The sequence below is a fragment of the Panthera pardus genome, unplaced genomic scaffold, assembly GCF_024362965.1.
Source record: "Panthera pardus isolate Hobbes unplaced genomic scaffold, ASM2436296v1 HiC_scaffold_10, whole genome shotgun sequence".
In the NCBI taxonomy this organism is placed as follows: domain Eukaryota; kingdom Metazoa; phylum Chordata; class Mammalia; order Carnivora; family Felidae; genus Panthera; species Panthera pardus.
The window spans coordinates 36294539-36315359 of NW_026526655.1; the positions used below are offsets into that span (position 1 = coordinate 36294539).

The window sequence follows — 20821 nt, forward strand, 5'->3', positions numbered from 1 at the left end:
CACTTTGCTCAAAAAGATGTTTGACATTTATCTTAACTTACTACATTCCCTTTATGGGAATGGCTTTACTGGAGCTGGGATATCTCAGGCTATCAGGAGTACATGTTTGGCTGCGCCATCTCTCTGGCATAAAAAGTGACAGGAAGTGGTAGCCATGTGAGTGGGTGGTCTCAGTCTCACTCTTAATGATTTTGCTATCTCCTATTTAGCATGTAAGGCAGGCTAAAACGTGGCATGTAGCCATCCTCAGTAGCCGCCCCTTCCTGCCAGGCTGCTTTCTCAGTAATGCAGTCATATCGACAGCCTATCAAGGAGAACTTTCTACTTTTGTCAATTGTCACTTACTACAATTTCAGGCGTATCCACCAAATTCAAATAGAAAAAAATTAATGTATTTACACTACAATTACCATTTGAAAAAAGTTACTATGCCAAGTAGTGAAGAAATTAGATTTCTCAACATTCTCAAATGCCAGATTAAAGCAGGCAGTCAACACAATGATGTTTAAGCGTCAAATTGAGCCCTTCATTCTCTGCCTTTTTTTTTTTCAGCATAATCTCAAAAGATTACATTCTGTTGAGATTATCAGCAGAAATTCCCTCAAGGTCTCAGTTTTTGTACCAATCTTATAGTATGGGGTTCTTTTTACCAACCCACAATTAATTATGTTAATGTTTCATGCTCTAAAAGTAGCTTTTAAGGAAGCCTTTATTTAGATATCAATGAAGATTAATCACAGAGTTCATAGGCAGTTTTTAAAAGTCAGATACCTTTACCCATGGCTCAAGTTTTTGTACAAGTTTTAAGCACATCTTTATCTACTGCAGAAATCCTTGAGTTACATTATTTTTCCAGTTCATGGCATGGCACCTTTGTAAACTTACTTGTGAAGCAAATCAGGTTGACCTATTAAAACTACTTCTCCAAACTCTTCCAGCCCTCTTACAAAGAGCACATTGAGTTAAATCAGGGTTCTTATAGCTGGAGAATGTTTGTGCCTATGAAGAGCCCCTACCACTTTGCTGTAGAAACTGTGTAATCATCTTCCTTTCACAGGGCCAAGACCAGGGTGAAGCAAGCTGGGTCCTAGGTATTAATGTGAAGGAGGCACACACTTTCAGAGCCGCACTCCTTAAATTTTGTGCATTAGTTGTTTGCTTGCCTCACTCTGGCCCCAGCTCTGATCTTTCAAAAAAAAAAAAAAAAAAAATTCTTATTCCCAGTTTCCTCTGTGTCTGGGTTCCCCTCCTCCACCCGCCCCTGCACTTACAAATTTTTGAGGCTGTTTGCAAAATATATAGTATTATGTCACAGGTATGTGGAATTTGGACCTGAAGTCAGGGACTTGAAATATTTTGGTTCTTTTCTGCTTGATGTTTTAGCCTAGAACATTTTGCTATTAATACCTTTCTGGTATTTAAGTGGAGAAGTAGAAAATTCCAGATTCATTCATCTTTTTGACAGATATGGATGGCTTTTTCAGGTGCATATTGTCATGTAGGCATGTATGTATGTGTGTACATATTTATATAAAATCATACCATGTCTCCACATTATTATATAGCTTTGTTTCTCCCATGCATCTTTGGCAAGGAGGGAGATTTTATGAAATCCCCCTTTGTCTTGAGTCCTCTGTAACAGAAGTTAAGGAGTTGTTTTGAAATAAAATTTTCATTACTCTCAATTACAGATTCAATCTTTACAAACACATCCATAGAAATGTGAGAGACATGCCCAGAGACAGCTGAAAATTGGTCCCCATGAAAATAGTTTAGAACTTAGTGTACAATTTTGAAAAATACAAAAAGAAGCAGATCATTTTTACTTACCACATTCAAGGTATAAAATAATTAACCTTGAACTGTAACCAAATGCTAAGCACAAACCTTTCTCGGGTTTAGATGACCTCCCCGTCAGGGAGTCACTGAAGCCCTTGACAAGTCTCCCTTGCAGTTAGCCTTTTATCCATTTCAGTTTTCTTGATTAGGTTATCTTGAATCATTAGGGGGTTTATTTATTTTAATAGACACTTATTGGATTCATGAAAAGAGAATTTGGTGACTAAGAAACAAGAGCTGAATATTATCTGGCTCATTTCACACTTCAGAAGAGTCTCAACCAGCTGAAGAGAAATCCTTTCACAGTTACAAAAGTTTGTTTGGGGACTTTATGTGCTTCCATTTAGAAAGCGACTGTCTGTGGTTAATAATATGAATTTTCTTTTGAGACACTCAGAAAACATTTCCTTTTGGTTACATATGCTGACATTTTCTGTATTGAGGATGTGGGTGAGTAAATGGCCTTTTACATTTCTGTGCAAGAAGCTTTGAGTCATTCTCCTAAAGAACTGTTCATTTGCTGACTTATTCATTCATTGGAGTTCCTAGAGGGGCAAAGGGGGGGTGTGGTGGCAGTGGGGGGGTTCTTACTATTTCTAGGCTGAATTCACTTATCAGCTCTGTGTTAGGCCCCTAGGGCACATTACAACAGAATGACTGTGACAAGGCCCTGTCTTCAAGGCAAATACAACCTTACTTACTTACTTACTCACTCACTTTCTCTCTTTGTAGATCAGACTAGGCTGTAAACTTGTGTTTGTTGCTAAGCAAATGCTGGTTTGTATTTATTCTTAAATATTTTAAAAACTAGGAAAGTTGTCATCAACACTTAAACTTTTTAAAACTTAGACTTTTTAAAGGAAAAAACATGGGGCCTGGGAGAAGTTGGAGTCATTACCAGTGTCCTGGGGTAGGAAAATCACTCAGTACACAGTGACATTTCAGTACCACGGACAGAAACACTGCTCTTCCCTTTTGTTTCCCCTCCCCCATCACTTCAAGGGAAGGTTTGGAGCTTATGGGATTCAAACCCATATCTACTGGGGTCCACACTCAAACACTGGTCATATTATTGTTTTGGGAAAGACCTCCCTGGTTATTTGGACATTCTCAGCCTTTGGTATGCAGTTTGCAGAATGTCACTCTGTTGCTGTCTACCTGAAAATTTTAAAACTTTAAAATGTTCTATAAGTAAAATAGACACTGCCCTTCCTGGTTCGTTTTTTAATCCAAGAAAGATGTAAAAAAATTCTCATGTGAATAACAACAATAAGAACACGCACGGAGAGAAAGGAAAATGGTTAGAATAATGAGAACAGATTTTTTAGAATTATTGATATAGTGTAGTATTTATGATATATGTCATTTTTTGTGTGAGAATGAAAACTCCTATTGGGTGAAACATATGAATTATGTACTTTACCATTACCAGGTCATTGTGAGTCCTGATTTTACTGTCAGGGAAAAAAAAATATCTAGGCTAGGATAAGTGATGTTGACTTTATTTATCATAGTTTTTTCTCTAAGGACTTCTTGTTAGACATGAATGAGGGAGGAAGGAAGGGAAAGAAAAGGGGCACCTGGATGGCTCAGTTGTTTGAGAGTCTGACCCTTGGTTTCAGCTCAGGTCATGATCTCAGGGTTTGTGGGTTTGAGTCCCGTGGAGGGCTCTGCCCTGATAGTGTGGAGCCTGCTTGGGATTCTCTTTCTCTCCCTATGTCTCTCTCTGTCCCTTTCCCACTCACACGCACTCTCTCTCTCTCTGAAAATAAATAAACTTTAAAGAAAAAAGAAAGAAAGATTAATTATTTGTCATATCATTTAGAAGCTTTCTATAGCTCCCATGGCCCATACGATTAAGATGAAATTTCTTTGCATGTTATTCTTTATAATCTGACCCCACCTCTGTTTCTAGACTGCAAAGTTGCTTCTGATTCCTGGGGTGTGATAATTTTCTAAATCCATGCATTTGCTGGTAATGTTATCTCTTCTGATTAATTCCTCTCCCCACCTAGTGAAATCCATCTTTATCTTTCAAGATCCACCTTTCATGTCATATTCTCTATGATGATATTTTTCCTGAGCTTCATAGTCCAAATACTCACTTCCTTGCTGGTGATCTCAATTCACCTTTTTAATAAAAGTAATCAAGACAAATGATGTATGTAACATACCAGCACATTGTATGGCACATAGTAGATGGGTGCTCAGTATAAGATTACAAACTGAATTAATATTCTGAGAGACCTGTCATTATTTGCATTTATATATTATATATAACACATTAATATATAATGTAAATTGGATCATCCCATTTTTATTGTATTCATGCATTAGAGATGGGAGAACAATCTTCAGAACATTGACAGGGTAACTTCAGAGAAATAGTGCCCCTCTTCAACGATACCTCTTTGAATTTGAGGCTGTAAAACATGCCAGTAGGCTAATTTCTATGCACTCAGCTAATTTCAGTACATCTAATAAGCATTTATAAAGTGTCTTTTTTGTGTAAGGATCACACTGCTCTGAAAATGCTAAAATGAGCCAGAAACCAACTTTTTCCCTCCGCCCCCATCAAGAAGTGGACAATTCTTTTTTTTTCTTTTTCTAATTTTTTAACATTTATTTATTAAAAAAATTTTTTTTTAACGTTTATTTATTTTTGAGACAGAGAGAGACAGAGCATGAATGGGGGAGGGTCAGAGAGAGAGGGAGACACAGAATCTGAAGCAGGCCCTGGGCTCTGAGCTGTCAGCACAGAGCCCAACGCGGGGCTCGAACTCACAGACTGTGAGATCATGACCCGAGCTGAAGTCGGACGCTCAACCAACTGAGCCACCCAGGCGCCCCCAACATTTATTTATTTTTGAGAGACAGAGAAAGACAGAGCATGAGAAGGGGGCAGGGCAGAGAGAGAGGGAGACAAAATCTGAAGCAGGCTCCAGGTTCTGAGCTGGCAGCACAGGGCCCGACACATGGGTTGTACTCATGAACCGTGAGATCATGACCTGAGCTGAAGTCAGACACTTAACCAGCTGAGCACCCAGGCACCCCAAGAGGCTGACTGTTATCATCATCATCATCATCATCATCATCATCATCATCAAATTGTAGAAGAGTATAAGCAACATGGTTTGGGGTCATACAGGAGTGACCAAACAGTTCTCACAGATCAGGTGAGGCCTTGTCAGCTGAGCCTTGGCATGTACCTTCTCATGGGGGACAGAAGGTTGAATATGAGACATTCCAGCCAAGGGAGTAACATGAGCAATATTAGCTGTGCTCAAAACGCTTATGATTCACTTAGCCTCCCTTCTGCCATACTAAAAATGCTCAAGCAACTACAGCCAGCCATTGGTTGAAACCAAAGAGAAATCACAGATGGGTAGGTATATACCCCACAGCCCATGCCTGGAGGTGGGAATACCAAATATCTTCAGAGTCTGGGAGTAATTCACCATGGCTGGAGCACAAAGTCAATAGAGAAATTGATAGGAGACGAGACCATGAAGGAAAAACGGGAGCAAATGACGGTTCTTATTGTTGCCTTTTTAAATGCTTTTTGAATTGGGAAATAGGGATCTCTCATTTAAGTAGATCTTTAATTAAAACTGTCCATTCACTGAAAGATAAACTATGGGATTATTCATCTTTTAAAAAGAAACAATGGCACATTCCTTCAAGTAGTAAAGATTCCTAATACATTTACAACATGATTTGCTTTGTAAATTTAGATTGGCAGGCAACTTTTCCGGAACATATGGATTGTAAACAAACTATATCTTGAATGGTATGAGTGTCTCCTCACCTGCATAGTTGGAAAGGGTGGTCAGAGCTGTGTTTTTGACTGAAGGAAACATTTGTTTAAAAGGCTGATTAGATGGCTAAAATGAGATGTTATAGATACTTATGCATTGAATGCTTGGGAACTCTTTAACCATTGATTACAAGGATGCAGACTTTAAACTTCTATTCCTTCTCTGGATTCAGAGTTTGAAGGTAAAAGAGTTTTAATCATAAATTCCTTGTCATCATTACACTTAGACTCCATGGATATTTTTCTACGTAAGTTTTTTTTGACATTTTTTGTTTTTAACAAATTTTTTAGAGTCACAGAAATGTTGTAAAATAGTGCAGTTTCCATATAACCCTCACTTCCTCTGTTGTTAGCATCTTACATCACCACAGTGCAGTTATCAAAACCAGGAAATTAACATTGTTTTAATACCATTAACCTAAAAAGTTTATTCTAATTTCAGTAGTTTTCCCACTAATATCCATTTTCTGTGCCAGGATCCCATCCAGGAATCACACTGCATTTGGTTTTTATTTCTCCTGAGTTTTCTGTAGTCTGTGGCCATTCCTCGGTCTTTCCTTTTTCTTTTCTTTTTTTTTTTAGTTTATTTTTATTTATTTTGAAGGAGAGAGATATAGCATGAGCAAGGTGGGGGGCAGAGAGAGGGAGACAGAATCCCAAACAGTCTCCTCGATGTTAGCTCAGAACCTGATGCAGGGCTCAAACTCACGAACCTGTGAGATCATGACCTGAGCCAAAACCAAGAGGTGGATGCTTAACCGACTGAGCCACCCAGGCGCTCCTCTTTTCTTTCTTTCTTTCTTTTTTTTAATGACAGTGCCACTTTTGAAGAATACTGATATGTTATTTTGTTGAACATCTCTCAATTTGGGTTTGTCATGATTCAACTGGGGTTATGCATTTTTGGCAAGACTTCTGCAGATACTGTGTTGTGTCCTTTGGAGTGCGTCATACCACAGGATTCATGATGTCCATATGTTATCACTGGTGATGTTGCCCTTAATCACCCGCTTAAGGTGGTTTCTTTGTACTTTAACCCTGATGGCTAATTATTATCTGCTATTTCTGACAAATAACAAGGTAACAGACCATGGAATGTGGAGCTGGAAAGGGAACTTAGAGACCATCTTTTGTAAACCCCTCCTTTTGCGGTTATATTCCAGAAGCTGTAAGAGGGTAACCACTTGCCCAACGGTAACCCAATCATTTAATGTCAGACCAGGAACTTAGCAGTTAGTCTCAGGGCTCAAAGTTGAAAATTCTCTGAGCTTCCTGGCCGTAACTCACTTTTTAGCCTCAGTTTTACCATACTAGAAAGCCTAACCTGACTATATGAATATGTAACTAACCTTTGGTCAGAATTTACAGCCAGACTAAAAGAGAAATTACAGATAGGTATATACCTGCAGTTCATGGTGCCTGCTCCCAGTGCTGACCAGGACTGGAAATCAGATAAACTTCTGTATCAGCATTTCTGAAATGAAAATAAATCTCCTGGAATTCTCCACACAACACGGCAGGGAATAACAACAAAAAACCTACTTGAGATTTTTAACAGAAAAAGGAGATTTGTTTATTAATAATTCATGAGTTCCCATTGAACATGCACGACAGAAACAGTGCTATTCAATAGAGAATACTGTCATCTGTCACTGTTTTATTTGACATTTACACTTTTTTTTTTCCTGATACTGCAAAACTTTCTTGGACGGCATGCAAAAATTATATAAATGAAAAAAAAATCCCAATGTGGGGACTCTTTATCTCTTCTGTGGTGGGTTCACTCACAGTTTCATACATGTGTGTTCATGCAGCAACATGGCACTTTCTCACACATTCATTAGCCACTAAACAAGCTAATAAGAGACCCCCATTGAGAAAACAGAGATAGGCATCCCGAATGGGTCGGTGGAAGGATCAAGTAAATAAAAAGATGGAGGGTGAGATGGGAAGTGGGGAGGGGGAATAGATTTTCGGAAGGTAAGGCTACAAATATGTGGAATGAGTGGTGAGCCAGAGCAAAAGGAAAGTAAATTATGGCTGCTGTGAAGAAAACTGACACACATAGATGGCCATTTCAAATGCAAAATAAATATTTATAAATGGCATTACAGGAGCCCCACTAGTAGGGGATATCGGCGTTCAGTGGAACAGCAAGTCAGAGTTAGGAGCACCTTGCAGTTTTGTGCTACTGTAAGGCTCTCGACAGTCTTTCTGCTCTGTAGGTTAGTTATTATTTATAAAAATCACAGAACCAGCTGATACATTCATAAGCTAATTATTGAAGCAGCTGGGTACACATGGTGCAATATGTCCAAGGCTGTGAAGTATCACAGATTTCTTGGGGCCTGCTGTGGTGGGGGTGCACTGTGGAAGGCTCCATCCCTTAATCTGATCAGCCAAGCAAACACTTTGTGGGGAAACTAGATTAATAACCCTCTAAATACCATGAATGTGCTTCATCTTCAAAACCGGGTTCCCTTAAACATGCTATTAGCTCAGCTCCATCAGGGATTTGAGGAAGTTCTCTGGTTCCCTAAGAACAGGGTCTTGTTGGCTACCTCCCTGTGCCAGAAATTAATTTGGTTTGCTTATGCCTGCACACATGATCACACTTGTGTCTAATCTGCTCCCTAATAGCTTCAAGGTCAGGACCTTGCATGTCAGTGGGCAAATTGAGCACCACACTTCTTAAAGACTGATGGCAGACAGTGCACAGTCCATAACGAGGCCTGTAGTTTGTTCTAAGTGATTGTAATGAGTGCAGATTATAACAGCGCATATAAATCAAATGCAGCAATGAATGTTGTGCGAGACATTCCGAGTATCATAAGTGGAGATACCACTCAGCTGTCACCTGTCTCCTTTCAAGCTGCAGCTTCCCACAATGCAATTCACTCCTCAGGCGGAACAGCAGGTGCTGTGTCCTCCTTAAGGTCTGGGTATCTCAGAACTTCATCTTTTAACAGATGTAGGTTTTTGTTTTTATTTTCTGTTAAATGATTGGTCTCTATGCTATAGCCTCCCCTGGGACATGTTAAACATACCTGTTTGAAACATTTGAAAGAGTTCGGTTGGAGACTCATATCTGTATAGAGACAGAGAAATAGGAGCTCAGTTTTCCACAGATGGTTTATTTTCCATTTCAAGAATTCTTTCCTTTGTACAAAGAAACCCTTGAGGAAACACTTTGGGACTAGGAGACTTTTTAAAAATATAGTTTATTTCCTGATAGGGATAAAAAATTTAATTGTCTTCAGTTTTCATACACGTTGCACCTTGAAAATCAGCATTTACCTGTCTCTCAATTGACTTGAAAGAAATCTATGGAAATACTTGGAAAAACATTTCCAAGCAAATGATTCGATATCTTGTTTTCATTCTTCCTAACCCTCTAACTCTCCCCAGCTCCCAGTTTATTGCAAGAAAAGATCAGGTCTGCGCAAATGTGGCCTCTCACTTGTAAAAACAAGGCAGTGTTGTGTTACAGATTAGTTTATAAATCCCCAGTGGCTTCACAGTTCAGTGCCTACAGCTGCTGCAGATGGGCCTGGGTTTTTGTCTCTTCGCGGTGCTGCAGCCGGCAGTTGAAGGAGAAAATGGAATGATCAGGTTATTAACATGGAGGCCGCGAGGAAGAGGCTGCACAATGAGAACAGCTGGTGTTGCTGTCTTGGCTGATGCAGCGGAGATAATCAAATCTTGCCTTTTTTTGGGTAAAGGCAGAAGACACAGTGGAGAGTTAGACAAACAACAGCTTACGATATTATATGGGGTTTTTATAATGCATGTCAGGAACTTTCATTGGCTTACAAGTTATGATATAGAATTTGTTGGGATTCGGGATTTAATTTTTACAAAGTCATTTGTGTTTCTTTATGCACCTTTTCAGAAAAATTCTTACTCTTTTGCAAGAGGCATGATGTGGGACAATTCTTGTTTTTAAAATTAGCGATGTAGCTTGGAAATGATGGGTTAGAAAGCTACTGGGTAAAATATTTTGACATGAGTCAGTGAGCGATGTTGACAGCATCCTCTGTATTATTTTCATATAATCCATCATTATTTGCATTACATTTTCTTTCTCGTGCAGTTTCAAGCGAGAGAACATCCGGATGCCAGAATTGGGAGCACATTTGCAGGTGTGACCCGACCAACTGCCTACCTTCCTGCAGGTGTGGCTGTGGCGGGACGGTGATGGTTAAGTGGGCCTAGGGCCCAAGGCATTCAGAGACTGAAAACACATATAACTTTTTCATTCTCGCTAAGGTTGTTGTTTTTATTTTGTGGAGTTATTGATAATTCTAAGACTATTTCCTTCCTAGAGAATTCGGTGCTATTTACACTTAAATGTTTCTCCTTCTTTAGAATTCACTATGTTGTCAATACATATTTGTTCATTTTCACATTTTTCTTAGAATGGAAAGTATCCAGTTGGGCAGTCTTTAAAAATTGTAGCTGATCAACATGAAATGAATTTTTTTTTTTTTTGAGAATCAGATTAACTGTAATCTTGCTTGAGTATCTTTTACAAAAAGGAACTGTAAATTAGTTGAAAATATATTCAGTAGGAAGGGTGATAAGATCATTAACAAGAATGAAGATTTTGGGGCATTGGTGTAACCACCTGTGTGGTCATTGGTTGGTTCTTCAGAGTTGTCAGACTGTGACCTCAGTCAGGCTATCCTCTGCTGCTCTGCACCCTACACATTAACTCAAGTGACCTTCTCTCCCTCTAGGGCTGGCTGTGTGAACTGCTCCGCTGGAAGGAGAACCCCAGCCCAGAGAACCGCACACTCTGGGAGAACCTGTGTACCATCCGTCGCTTCCTGAACCTTCCCCAGCATGAGAGGGATGTGATCTATGAGGAAGAGTCAAGGCATCACCACAGCGAGCGCATGCAGCACGTGGTCCAGCTTCCCCCTGAGCCAGTACAGGTCAGCACCCCTTTCTTCCCCCAACCTGAGCGAGGCTGTTGATGCCAGCAAATATCAAGGGTCAAGGGACACACCATGCCACCTCCCATTGGAAGGTGTCTCCTGCCATGTCCCTGAAGATGGGGCACCCTGTTCTCGCAGTGGGCACAGCGTGCATGTGTGTGCACATACACACGTGCACATGCTCATGTGGGGAAAAATGGGTGAGGAGTCGAATCCAGAGGCAGCTGCTTTCCTGGGTGTGTTTTATTTGTGGGATTGTGAAGCCAGAGCACATGTGGCAAATTCAGTCTCCCAATCAGGAAACAGAGTTCATAGTTTCTATCAGCTTGTTTATTTTTTTAAAGAAAAAAAATCTGAAGTAGCTAATAAATTAATCTGAAATCCCTCAAGGGATGGTTGATTAGGCTGAGGAAAAGAAATATATCCACCTGAGCTAGAAAATACCAGTGAACTCAACTGAACCTTTGAGAAATTATGATAGGTTCTTAGTATTTTATGCTGAGTCTTTGCTGTTTTTGGTTTCCTCTCTGTTAGCAATCTGTGTTCATTTGGGTTGCATGTTTTGTTTGGTTAGTATTTACTCTCTTTGAGAGAAATAATATTTCTTTCTGAAAGCAGTTGAGTTTAGCCACTGAGTCTTGCTGCAGTCTAGAATCAGTGACTTTTAGGAAGAAATATTAACTAGGTTAATATCCCAAGGTCTGACACCTTTGAGTTTGGCCACAAATTTTTGTAGGTTTCGAGGTTTGTCCTATTGTCCACTATCACAGTCTCAAACACCACCAAAGAGGACCCTGCAGGGTTTCTGTCTGAACCTCCTTTTGTGTAGCAAGAAGAAAGCAGGAATGCATGCATGTGTGTGTGGAATGGAAGAGAAAATGAGGAGAATGAAGGAAGCATGGAGTGTGTTTCTTGATCAAGATATCAAAGGAGAGGTGGTCAAGGACTTGGCAAAATGCTCTACCCTGAGGTCTCCTTGACTCCTTTCACCTCAATTCAGTCTCACATGCCTGGAGGAGAAGCCAGAAGTCAATGGGTCCATTATATCACTTCTCATCCCAATACTGACATCTCAGTCAGTGCTTTCATGCTGTCATTGGTCATTTTCCAAAGTCACAGAGTGAATTGCCCAAATGATTAGACTCATGAATTCGTACTAGAAGCACCTGGAAGCAGCCTCTTAACATGGTCACAGTGAACTCAGAGCAGGTGGGTGATAAGAATACACAGCTAAGTGGTGAAGCCCGCTGTCCTGGTCTTAGACTTGGGCTGGGGGCAACTCATTCCCTGGAGGTAAGCCCCAGGGCTTACCCTTCAGGACCCACCTTCCCCTTTCCCTGTCCTGTCCTTTCCTGGCAGAGGCCTTGTCCAAGCACCAGGGTACCTTCCTATAGATAATTAGACAAATATCCTAAGTCACACAAAGCAGTGGTTTTTAGATTTTGAGATTTAGTAGAAATTAAAATTAAAGAGAAAGCCAATAAAAGTTCACCAACCTTGTCTTTTGAAAAATACATTCACTTGAAAAATTCAAGGGAAGCTCCAATTTATTATCCATATCATTTTATAAAGTAAACTTTTTAATGTCAACAAATTAATGAAAAGGGTAGCCTCAGAACAAAAAAAAATCTTACAAACTATATAAATTCAGCCATATGAAAAACTTCCTGTCACCCTTGTTTTTCTTGTTTTGATGTGAACTAGTCAAAACTTCTGTGTTGAAGCAACACAGGCCAAGGACTAGCTTCAGGGAACTACCAACTTTGGACTTTTCATTCAGGGTCCGTCTTAGTTCAGTCTAGGTGAAGTAGAAACAGAGCAGAAGTGAAAAACTGATTGATCGTAGACACTTATTGCATTCAGTTTTTATCGTAAGATAACAGTTGGAAATTTAGAGAAATTTGAGATAAAAATTCTAAAACCATTATAATTAAGGATCTCCCTTCATTTGGATGATGATTCCTATACACTTCTTTCTCCATTCTTTGTTCAGAAGTTCTCATCTCTATGAGGTCCCTATGCTTAGGTAGCTAAAAGGATATTCAGTATAATATTCTAACTGACCAATTTGAGTAAAGTAAATCTTAGAAGCAGACCATCAATTGATTTATGAGTTTTATTATCTTTTATGTTAGTATGTCAAAACTAGAGTGTGCTAACAATATTTAATGACTAGGAAAGAGTCAGCTTGTAATTTTCCTGTAATAGCACTTCACGGCTATTAACATTAAGTTCTGATATCACTAAGAGAATTCACTTATTATATAAAAGGCTATTCCTATCATTCAGATCTTAGCTAAAGAGTTTACAAATAAGGTAATTTTCTCTGCATTGACTTTGTCTTGGCCATTGATCTTGATCCCATAACTACTATAAAACTCTTCAATACATTACTGTTTTGGTTTTGTTTTTTTGTTTTTTTTTGTGTTTTTTTTTTTTTGACATCGTTCTAGTCTCTCAGTGACACTGCTTTGAAATCCTGCATTTGTTTGTCAGCAAAATACAAAACTTGGGATTAATTTTATATTACAGTCATGGTATAAAAAATGAAGAAAAATAAATGGAACTAACTGGCAGAACTCCCGAGATTGGAGAATACAGTTGGCACAGCTGCTGTGACTTAGGAGGGACTGTATTTTAAAAGATTTCAAACTACTAAAAAATGTTTATATTTATGAAAAAGCTAAGCCATTGGGCCCAGGGCTATGATTCATTTGTGCCTTTATATCAACTAAAATTTTAGGGAAATATAATTATTCACGTTTGGGGAATTTTAAAATGCATACATAGGGTAATACTAGTTTGGTGATGTTACACTTTGTCTAGGCAGAAAATGCACCATCACTAAACCGTTAAGTATAGGTGAAATCAGTGATTATGAAGAGCTCCTGATACTAAAATCATGCAGAAGTCTACTCCACTTGTGGTTATAGAAGGGTGCCATTTAAATTTCTTTATGAGTAGTTAGGGTATACCATTCCTTGATTTTTCTTAAATGGTAAAGATATGACCAATTGTGCATAATTACCCACCAGATTAGTCTGTTGAATTAGGGCCTCATTGATGTACTAGATAAAGGAAGGAGCTTCATATCAGCATTCAGTGGTTTCTGTGATGTGAGAAGTACCTTAGAATCTGAGCCTCTTTGCTCAAGGAAGTGTGGACATTTTTCTTGTCATTTGTTTGCAAATAGTTTACATATTGATAGTCCTATATTGCCTGCAGTTGTGTTTCTTTGTTTTAAGCCACAAAAGGTTTTAAAATTTTAAGCCTACACTTCCACATCAGGAGATTTGACATAAAATCCAGCTTTTGTGTAACAATGCAGAAAATTCAGATCTGACCCACTAGGCCACTTGGCTGGAGCTGATACTCTCTACGCAAGACACACAGTCACTCTCCTGCTGCAAGATCCCCCTTGCTCACACTGTGTATGTGCACACACATCCTGTCCACTTGATTCATTTAGACCTTGCTCCTGTCATGTCTGCCCCGGTAAGGCCACCTTGCCTCTGTGACTCCAGCTCTACACCCAAAGGTGCCAAACCAAAGCTGCACATGCCTTTGCCCATGGTTCTGATTTCTTCCATGGTAGCCATTATATGCCATTTATTTTTATAATTCTAATACCTAACAGAATCCTTTGCATGTTTACCAAGAGATGTGTGTTTGATGGAATTTTCCTTCAGAGATGAAGCTAGGTTATAGCTGAGATCAAGTTAGGCTTGGGGCCATTTAGGGGTGCTGTCAGCCCTAAGGCACTGTGGTCCTAGAGGAGTGAGGTTAGGAATCTATACCTCTCCAGGTGAGGTTCAGCTTTGATGTCATATGGGGTTACCTGTTTTCTTCATATTCTTTCCAGTATTCTAAGCCTCTTCAGAAACTCATTTAAATCTTTGCTGTGTAGGGGCACCTGGCTGGCTCAGTCTGTGGAGTATGTGACTCTTGATCTCAGGGTCGTGAGTTCGAGTCCCACACTGGGATTACTAGAGATTACTTAAAAAAAAAAAAAAAAAAAAAAAGTCCCTGCTGTGTAAAAGGTGACTTTTCAAGCCCTGAACACATGTTGTAAACTAGATCTGTCCATCTTTATCATGACCCTCAGGAGGGGTAATATTGCCTTAGGGAGTGAAAATGGATTCTTGGGGAGCATAGACATCTTCACTTTACAATAGTTTGTGGCCCTCCCAAGGGACACAGTAAATAAAGAGATATTCAGCATATCCCTGAATATTCCATGAAGCAGGGGAGATGATTGGGGGGTTGGGGGAATGCCTAAGAAGTTTCCTTCAGTGGTTAATAATGAAAAAAAAAAAAAGGTTGTGAAATACTGATATACATAATGTTTTCGGTCCTTGTATAGATATGGTGAGAAGACCAATATAGGTGAGATGACATGGGAAAGTAAAACATTCCATGAAAAAGATGAAATAAATTCCACTTTTTCATTCTAAAAGGTCAGAGACAAAATTATTTCTTATGGTTATAGTGATTTTCCCCCTAGTGGTTATTATGACCTGAGGCCCTATAGTGAATGGATATCCTCAACTTAGAACCAAAAACTAGTTAGGTCAGGGTATTCTTTATTACCAACTCCATTTTACAGTTGGAAAGACTAGAGCGGAGACATTGAACCTTGCTCGCCAGCTGAATGAAAACACAGGCATTTTTGGCATCCAGTGTTTCCTCTGACCACACTCCCCCTTTAATGCAGAAAGAAGAAAGGACATTGCTCATGCTATGACTAGGTCACTGAGTGGGGTTGATTGGGGAACATTTGCCAAATTGTTCATGTCTGTGTAGTTTGTGCTTTATTGCTTTATTATATTTCCACCACAGTGTTTCCATGGCTTATTTTGTAAGTTCAGGAATTCTGAGCTTGCTGCTGTGTGGTTTCCTGACAAGGAATTGTTTTAAAATTCCATGCAATACACTGAGTAAGAATGTGAGACCTGGTGGGTGACAGCTGACACCAGTATTGTACCTCTGCTTGTCTGGATTGCCGCCCACGCAAGAGAATTCTCAGCATTTTCGAAGCCAACAATCCCTTGTCATTGGTATTAACCAGTGGTTCTCAACCAGCGGTGAATTTGCCCTTCATGGGATATTCGGCAGCATCTGGAGACATTTTCGGTTATTATAACTTGGAGATGCTGCTGGTATCTACTGGGTGGGGGCCAGGAATGCTGCCGTCTACCCTGCGATGCACAGAACAGCCCCCTAAAACAAAGACCTATCTGTGAACAGTGTCAGTAGTGCTGGGGTGGGGACACTCTGGAATAGATAGACCACTCATTGCCTAACCATAAGATAAAACAGACAAACAGGCAAAACTATAAGTACCTATGAGGATGATTCTGTGTTTCCTGTATTAAATCCAGGAATAATAACAACAATGAGGATGATGATGGTGTCGGTGATGGTTCTGATTCTTCCTTGGCAGCAGTTAGCCTTTTTGGGTGTGAGGCTCTCAAAATGTGAGATTTGTATATGTCTTCTTTTAACCTTATGGAAAACCAAAGAGGAAGGTGGTTTTTGCCTACTCTCACATGTAAAAAACTGGAGCATAGAGAAGTTAAGTAACGTGCTCAAAGTGAGACCTTAATTCCACACTTGTCTGACTTGTATCTGTGTGCTGGAAGGAACTGCCAACACACAGCAACCAGCATCCCCTGAACACATATTGTTAGGTGTCTGGTATTAGGCAAAGCCGTTTATGTATACCATTTAATTTCTAAGCATTCTACTGAATAGATTTAGTTTTGTGAGCTTTCTTCTTTATGGGAAACTTAACACAGTGAAACCTATAACTCACTAGTGTGATGTCACAGAACTGACGTGACTGAAATTTGCAGTTTTCATCAGCTTTTTTGAGATAGCTTTATTTAGAACATGACTCTCAATGCTAATGTGTAAGTGTACTTGAAATCTATCTTTAAGCTGTGTGAATTCAATCATGCCTTTCTACTCCGTCTGTATGGGCCATATCTTTGCTTCCGAAAGAACAACTTCTACAAAATAAGTAGGCTAATTAATTAACCAGTTAAGGATGTTTGCAAGTTCTCTAGCCAGGTTACTAGAATTTCTCCCCTCTTGGGTTCCTTACAAGCTGCAATTCAAGGGGTGCTAAGGGCGGCCCAGAGTTCTGAAGCCCTACTGTAGGCCTGAGGACAGATGAACATGAACGCTCCACCATTTTTAATGACATATTGCAGCAGTTGGTTCTAAGTAGGTCCTCCCTTGGGAGAACTTTTGGAGTTTCTTAACATCCATGAGGAGCCACACTAACTTTTTTCATATTAACATTATGTCATCCTGCATGTATTTATTCAACTTGAAGAGCATTTTTAAAAAGTTTTTATTCATTTATTTTGAGAGACAAAGAGAGAGAGAAGGCACAAGCAGGAGAGGAGCAGAGAGAAAGGGAGAAAGAAAATCCCAAGCAGGTCCCACACTGTCAGCACAGAGCCTGATGTGGGACTTGAACCCATGAACCATGAGATCATGACCTGAGCTGAAATCAAGAGTCAGATGCTTAATCAGCTGAGCCACCCAGGCGTCCCTCAACTTGAAGAGCATTCTGGCTTTTTACCATGTTCAAAGTTTTCAATTTGCCATTCAGGAATATAAAGAGATTTGGAGGTCATTTACAACCAATTTTTTTATTCTAGATAAAAGGACATTTCCATCTTGAGACCATTTCTTTCAAAATATAGTGGAAAGGTTTCTTTCAGCAATGATGTCAGAAAGTTGAAGAAGCTCATTAGAGTTGGTAGCTAAGCGAGTAGATTAGACATTACCTATGGCTTTGTTCTTTTCTAGAGATTTAAGTAAGTTCGTTGCCTGCTTTTTAAAAGTTTCTTAAAGTTTTGGTTTTGTGTGGTGTGTGTGTGTGTGTGTGTGTGTGTGTGTGTGTGTGTGTGTGAAGACAGAAATTCCGGCTTAATTTTTGGAGATATATTAAGGGAAATTGACAGTGATAGAACCTGAAAATTCAGATGTATGGGCTATGAATGTAGTTAGGTTTCTCTACACCTGGAACTGGGAATTCAGCACTCATGGAAATTCATGGGCTCATCCTCTCCTTTGCTATCCTTTATATAACACACCTCTTCCCCATGTCAGATTCCTTCTGTTGTCAAGCTTTTCTTTCCCATCGTTATCTGATTTATCACTTATATTTTTATCTATTTTATAACTTCTATTTGCTACTCACAGTTTCTCTGAATTATCATTCTGCCTCCTCAGAACTTGACCTGCCCATCCATGACCTCTGCTCTACCTCCTGAGTTTTTTCTGTTTATCAAATCCAGCTTTTTTTTTGCCCACTCTATATTTACTACCACTTTAAAATTTCATAACAAGAGAAATTGACGGGTCCACCTTACCCTCATGAAGGCAAACTGTCTTGACATTTCATTTCCAAATAGTAATACCAGTGCTTAATTTAGAAGGCACTGTGTTTTCAAGGAGGAACTCTGCTTGGGAAAATATTAGAATAAAGTCAAAAGAATGGGAAGTAGAAAGCTAACTGGCTATAGACCATCTGTACATGACCTGTGAATGGGTTGCCCTTGGGCCAGGAAGTTAGAGCCTTTTAGTAGATCACGGCTCCTATGACCCTGCATTTATCAGAGTAGATGGTTGTAGTAATGATTAACAAGTCTCATATGAAATTCTGATATCAAGGGAGATTTATATGACTTTTTAAATGTGAAATGCTATAGACATATAAGCAGTAGGAAACAAATGCCTAAGATTTATTTTAAGTTCTGTGTATACCAAAGTATTATGCCTTTTTATTTTATTGCAGTTTGTCTTACATTTATCATGTGCTTCCTTCCATGCGTTCAGGCACTGTGCTATAGATACTCATAGAAATTAAACGTAGAATTTTATAGTAATCTGGGTCTTCCTGTTTATGTCTTTAAAGTGGGTTCAACAATTTACTAGGCTTATGATTTTAATAATTGGAGTTAACTTACTGCTTCTCATTCTTTGTGGGGTTGTTCTAGTGTTTTTGCCAAGCAGAGCTCTCCCTATGAGTGGCTGAACCTTAATAACACACCGCCTTCCAAATTAAATGTCCAGGGTTAGTTACTGGTTTGAAGTGAATTGTCAAACAGCTGGGTTCCCCTTCTTCCAGTCTTTTCCTGCCCTGTGGGAACATAGAGAACCTTGGTCTCTGTAGTAGCTTGCTCTTCTATGATTGCTATGTTTCTTTAAATACTAGCCTAATTTTGATATTTTGCATTTTTCAGAGGCAGCACAGTCCCTTCAGCTCATGCTGTTGGTTATTGATACAGCCCTTATTTTTTAGATGCTGAAACTGAAGAGAAGGCACTTTGCCTAACACTGCTCGATAGGTAAAGGGAAGAAAAAGGATCGACCGTGTCATTTCCATTGGTACAATAGCTCCTTGTTGATACAAGTGTCTGCAGTGCTCACACTCAGAAACCACTAAAAGCACTAATGTAAATGATCTCTGTGTCTGTTTTTTTCAAGTTTTGGGACAGCAGGATTCTCTTTGTACACATTGTCATAGTCTTTTTCTTCTGCTGATATTAAATGAAATGAGGTATAATATAAAACCTTTAGCACCTTGGCCAATACTTGATGTTCTTATAGGAAAATAAGACTAAAGATAATACTTTTGAACATAAAGCTTAGTTGTCTTTTTAAAAATATTGCTGTGGCATTTGTTAGGAGATATTCTTGCTATTCTACTAGCCAACTCATTGTGACTATTTTTTCCTCCCTCCTTTCTTCCCTCCTACCCTCCTTCTTTTCTTTTCAATAATCTGAAACGCTTTTTTTCTTTCTTTCTTTTTTTTTTTTTAATCTGAAAGAACATGGGGCAGTGGCTAATTTTGTGAAGGGACAGACTGGTTAAATATGAGCAATGTGGAGCAGACTGAGAAAGAAGGAGACAAAATAAATAGCCTAAGGTAGTGTATTGGAACACATCCTCCCTTCTCCTCCACCCGCAAAAAACAATAAACTTAAGCTAACATTAAGGCACTTGTGGGTATCGATATGTCATTGTTCTAATCAAGGGCCTCATTACACTTGATCTGTGAGAAGGAAAATACATTCCTTTATACTTCTGTAGATATCTAGCTAAGTCTGGCTTTTGGTAAAGATGATTAAAATTGTTTGATAAAACTGTTTTCAGGCCTCAAGTTATAGATATAATTGAAAAGTCTGGCTATTTTTATTCTCACATTTTTACTTATTTATTTAACAAGTATTTGTATAGCTCCTTCAGCATGCTAGGTATTAATTCTAGGCACCACGTGTACAACAGTGAATAAAACATATAAAATTTCACACAACATTGAGCAGTTTTCTCCTTCACTCAGAGTTGCATTTTTTTTAAACAGATTTCGTTTTCCCTCTGGCTACTTTAACTTAATTTAGAATTAAGACTATGATTTAATGGGATCCATAGGTTCTGTTTCTTTCTCTGGTGTTGACTTTGGGTACCATCTCTTCAACTTTTCCAGTTGTTTCCAGAATGTACTGGATAACATCTTTAAAACATGTTTAGCTTCTCAGAGATGATATTACCTTAAAAAAAATGGCTTTTTGAAAGTATCAAAGCAGATTTTCTGAATCTATTCTCTAGAGTCTGAAGTGATTTACATAGTTCCAGAAAGAATTATATATGTAGATTAGTGATTGAGTGGCATTTTACAATGTGGTTTTGGTGGAAAACGAATGGATAATACGATGACCACTCCTCCTTATTTTCTCCTCGACCACACAGACACACACTTCTTTTTTTGCCCTGGTCATGTTCATTGTCTCTGCCTAGGGCGACTTCTCCAAGTAACTACCCTATTGGCAGTGGGGTGTGGGCTAATTCATTGTTAGTACTTGAACCAAGTCCTTCAACTGAACCGCTCACTGGGCATGTGTTGATAAAGCTGTGGTCTGCGGAGTGTCAAGTGTCTCTTAATAACGAGCTAATGTGGCATAAAACACATACAGTTTTAGGAGCCTGCTTCACATTTTCTCCTTAAATTTTCTACCAGAGTGTTTCTCATTCATACGTAATTGTTGGTTTGAGAGGTATTCATCATCTTTACAGAGGAAACAGGTATGCACATGTGCAGAGAAGGGCTTCCCCGTGTGGATGAAATTCTCCTTATTTGGTCAGAGCAGACGTGCTCATTTCACATACTCTGATTTGGGCCTAATCACTCAAACAAGTTCATAAATC

The 20821-nt window shown here is 39.1% G+C and overlaps 1 protein-coding gene across 3 annotated transcripts in view; it reads left to right on the forward strand.

Moving 5' to 3' along the window:
• SATB2 (SATB homeobox 2) overlaps positions 1-20821 on the forward strand; it is a 194063-nt gene that overhangs the window by 145641 nt on the left and 27601 nt on the right. For all 3 annotated transcript variants that reach the window (XM_053906566.1, XM_053906560.1, XM_019428367.2), the window contains one exon: positions 10396-10593. In XM_053906566.1, coding sequence (XP_053762541.1) covers positions 10396-10593 — 198 coding nt within the window. The remainder of the gene's footprint in view (positions 1-10395; positions 10594-20821) is intronic.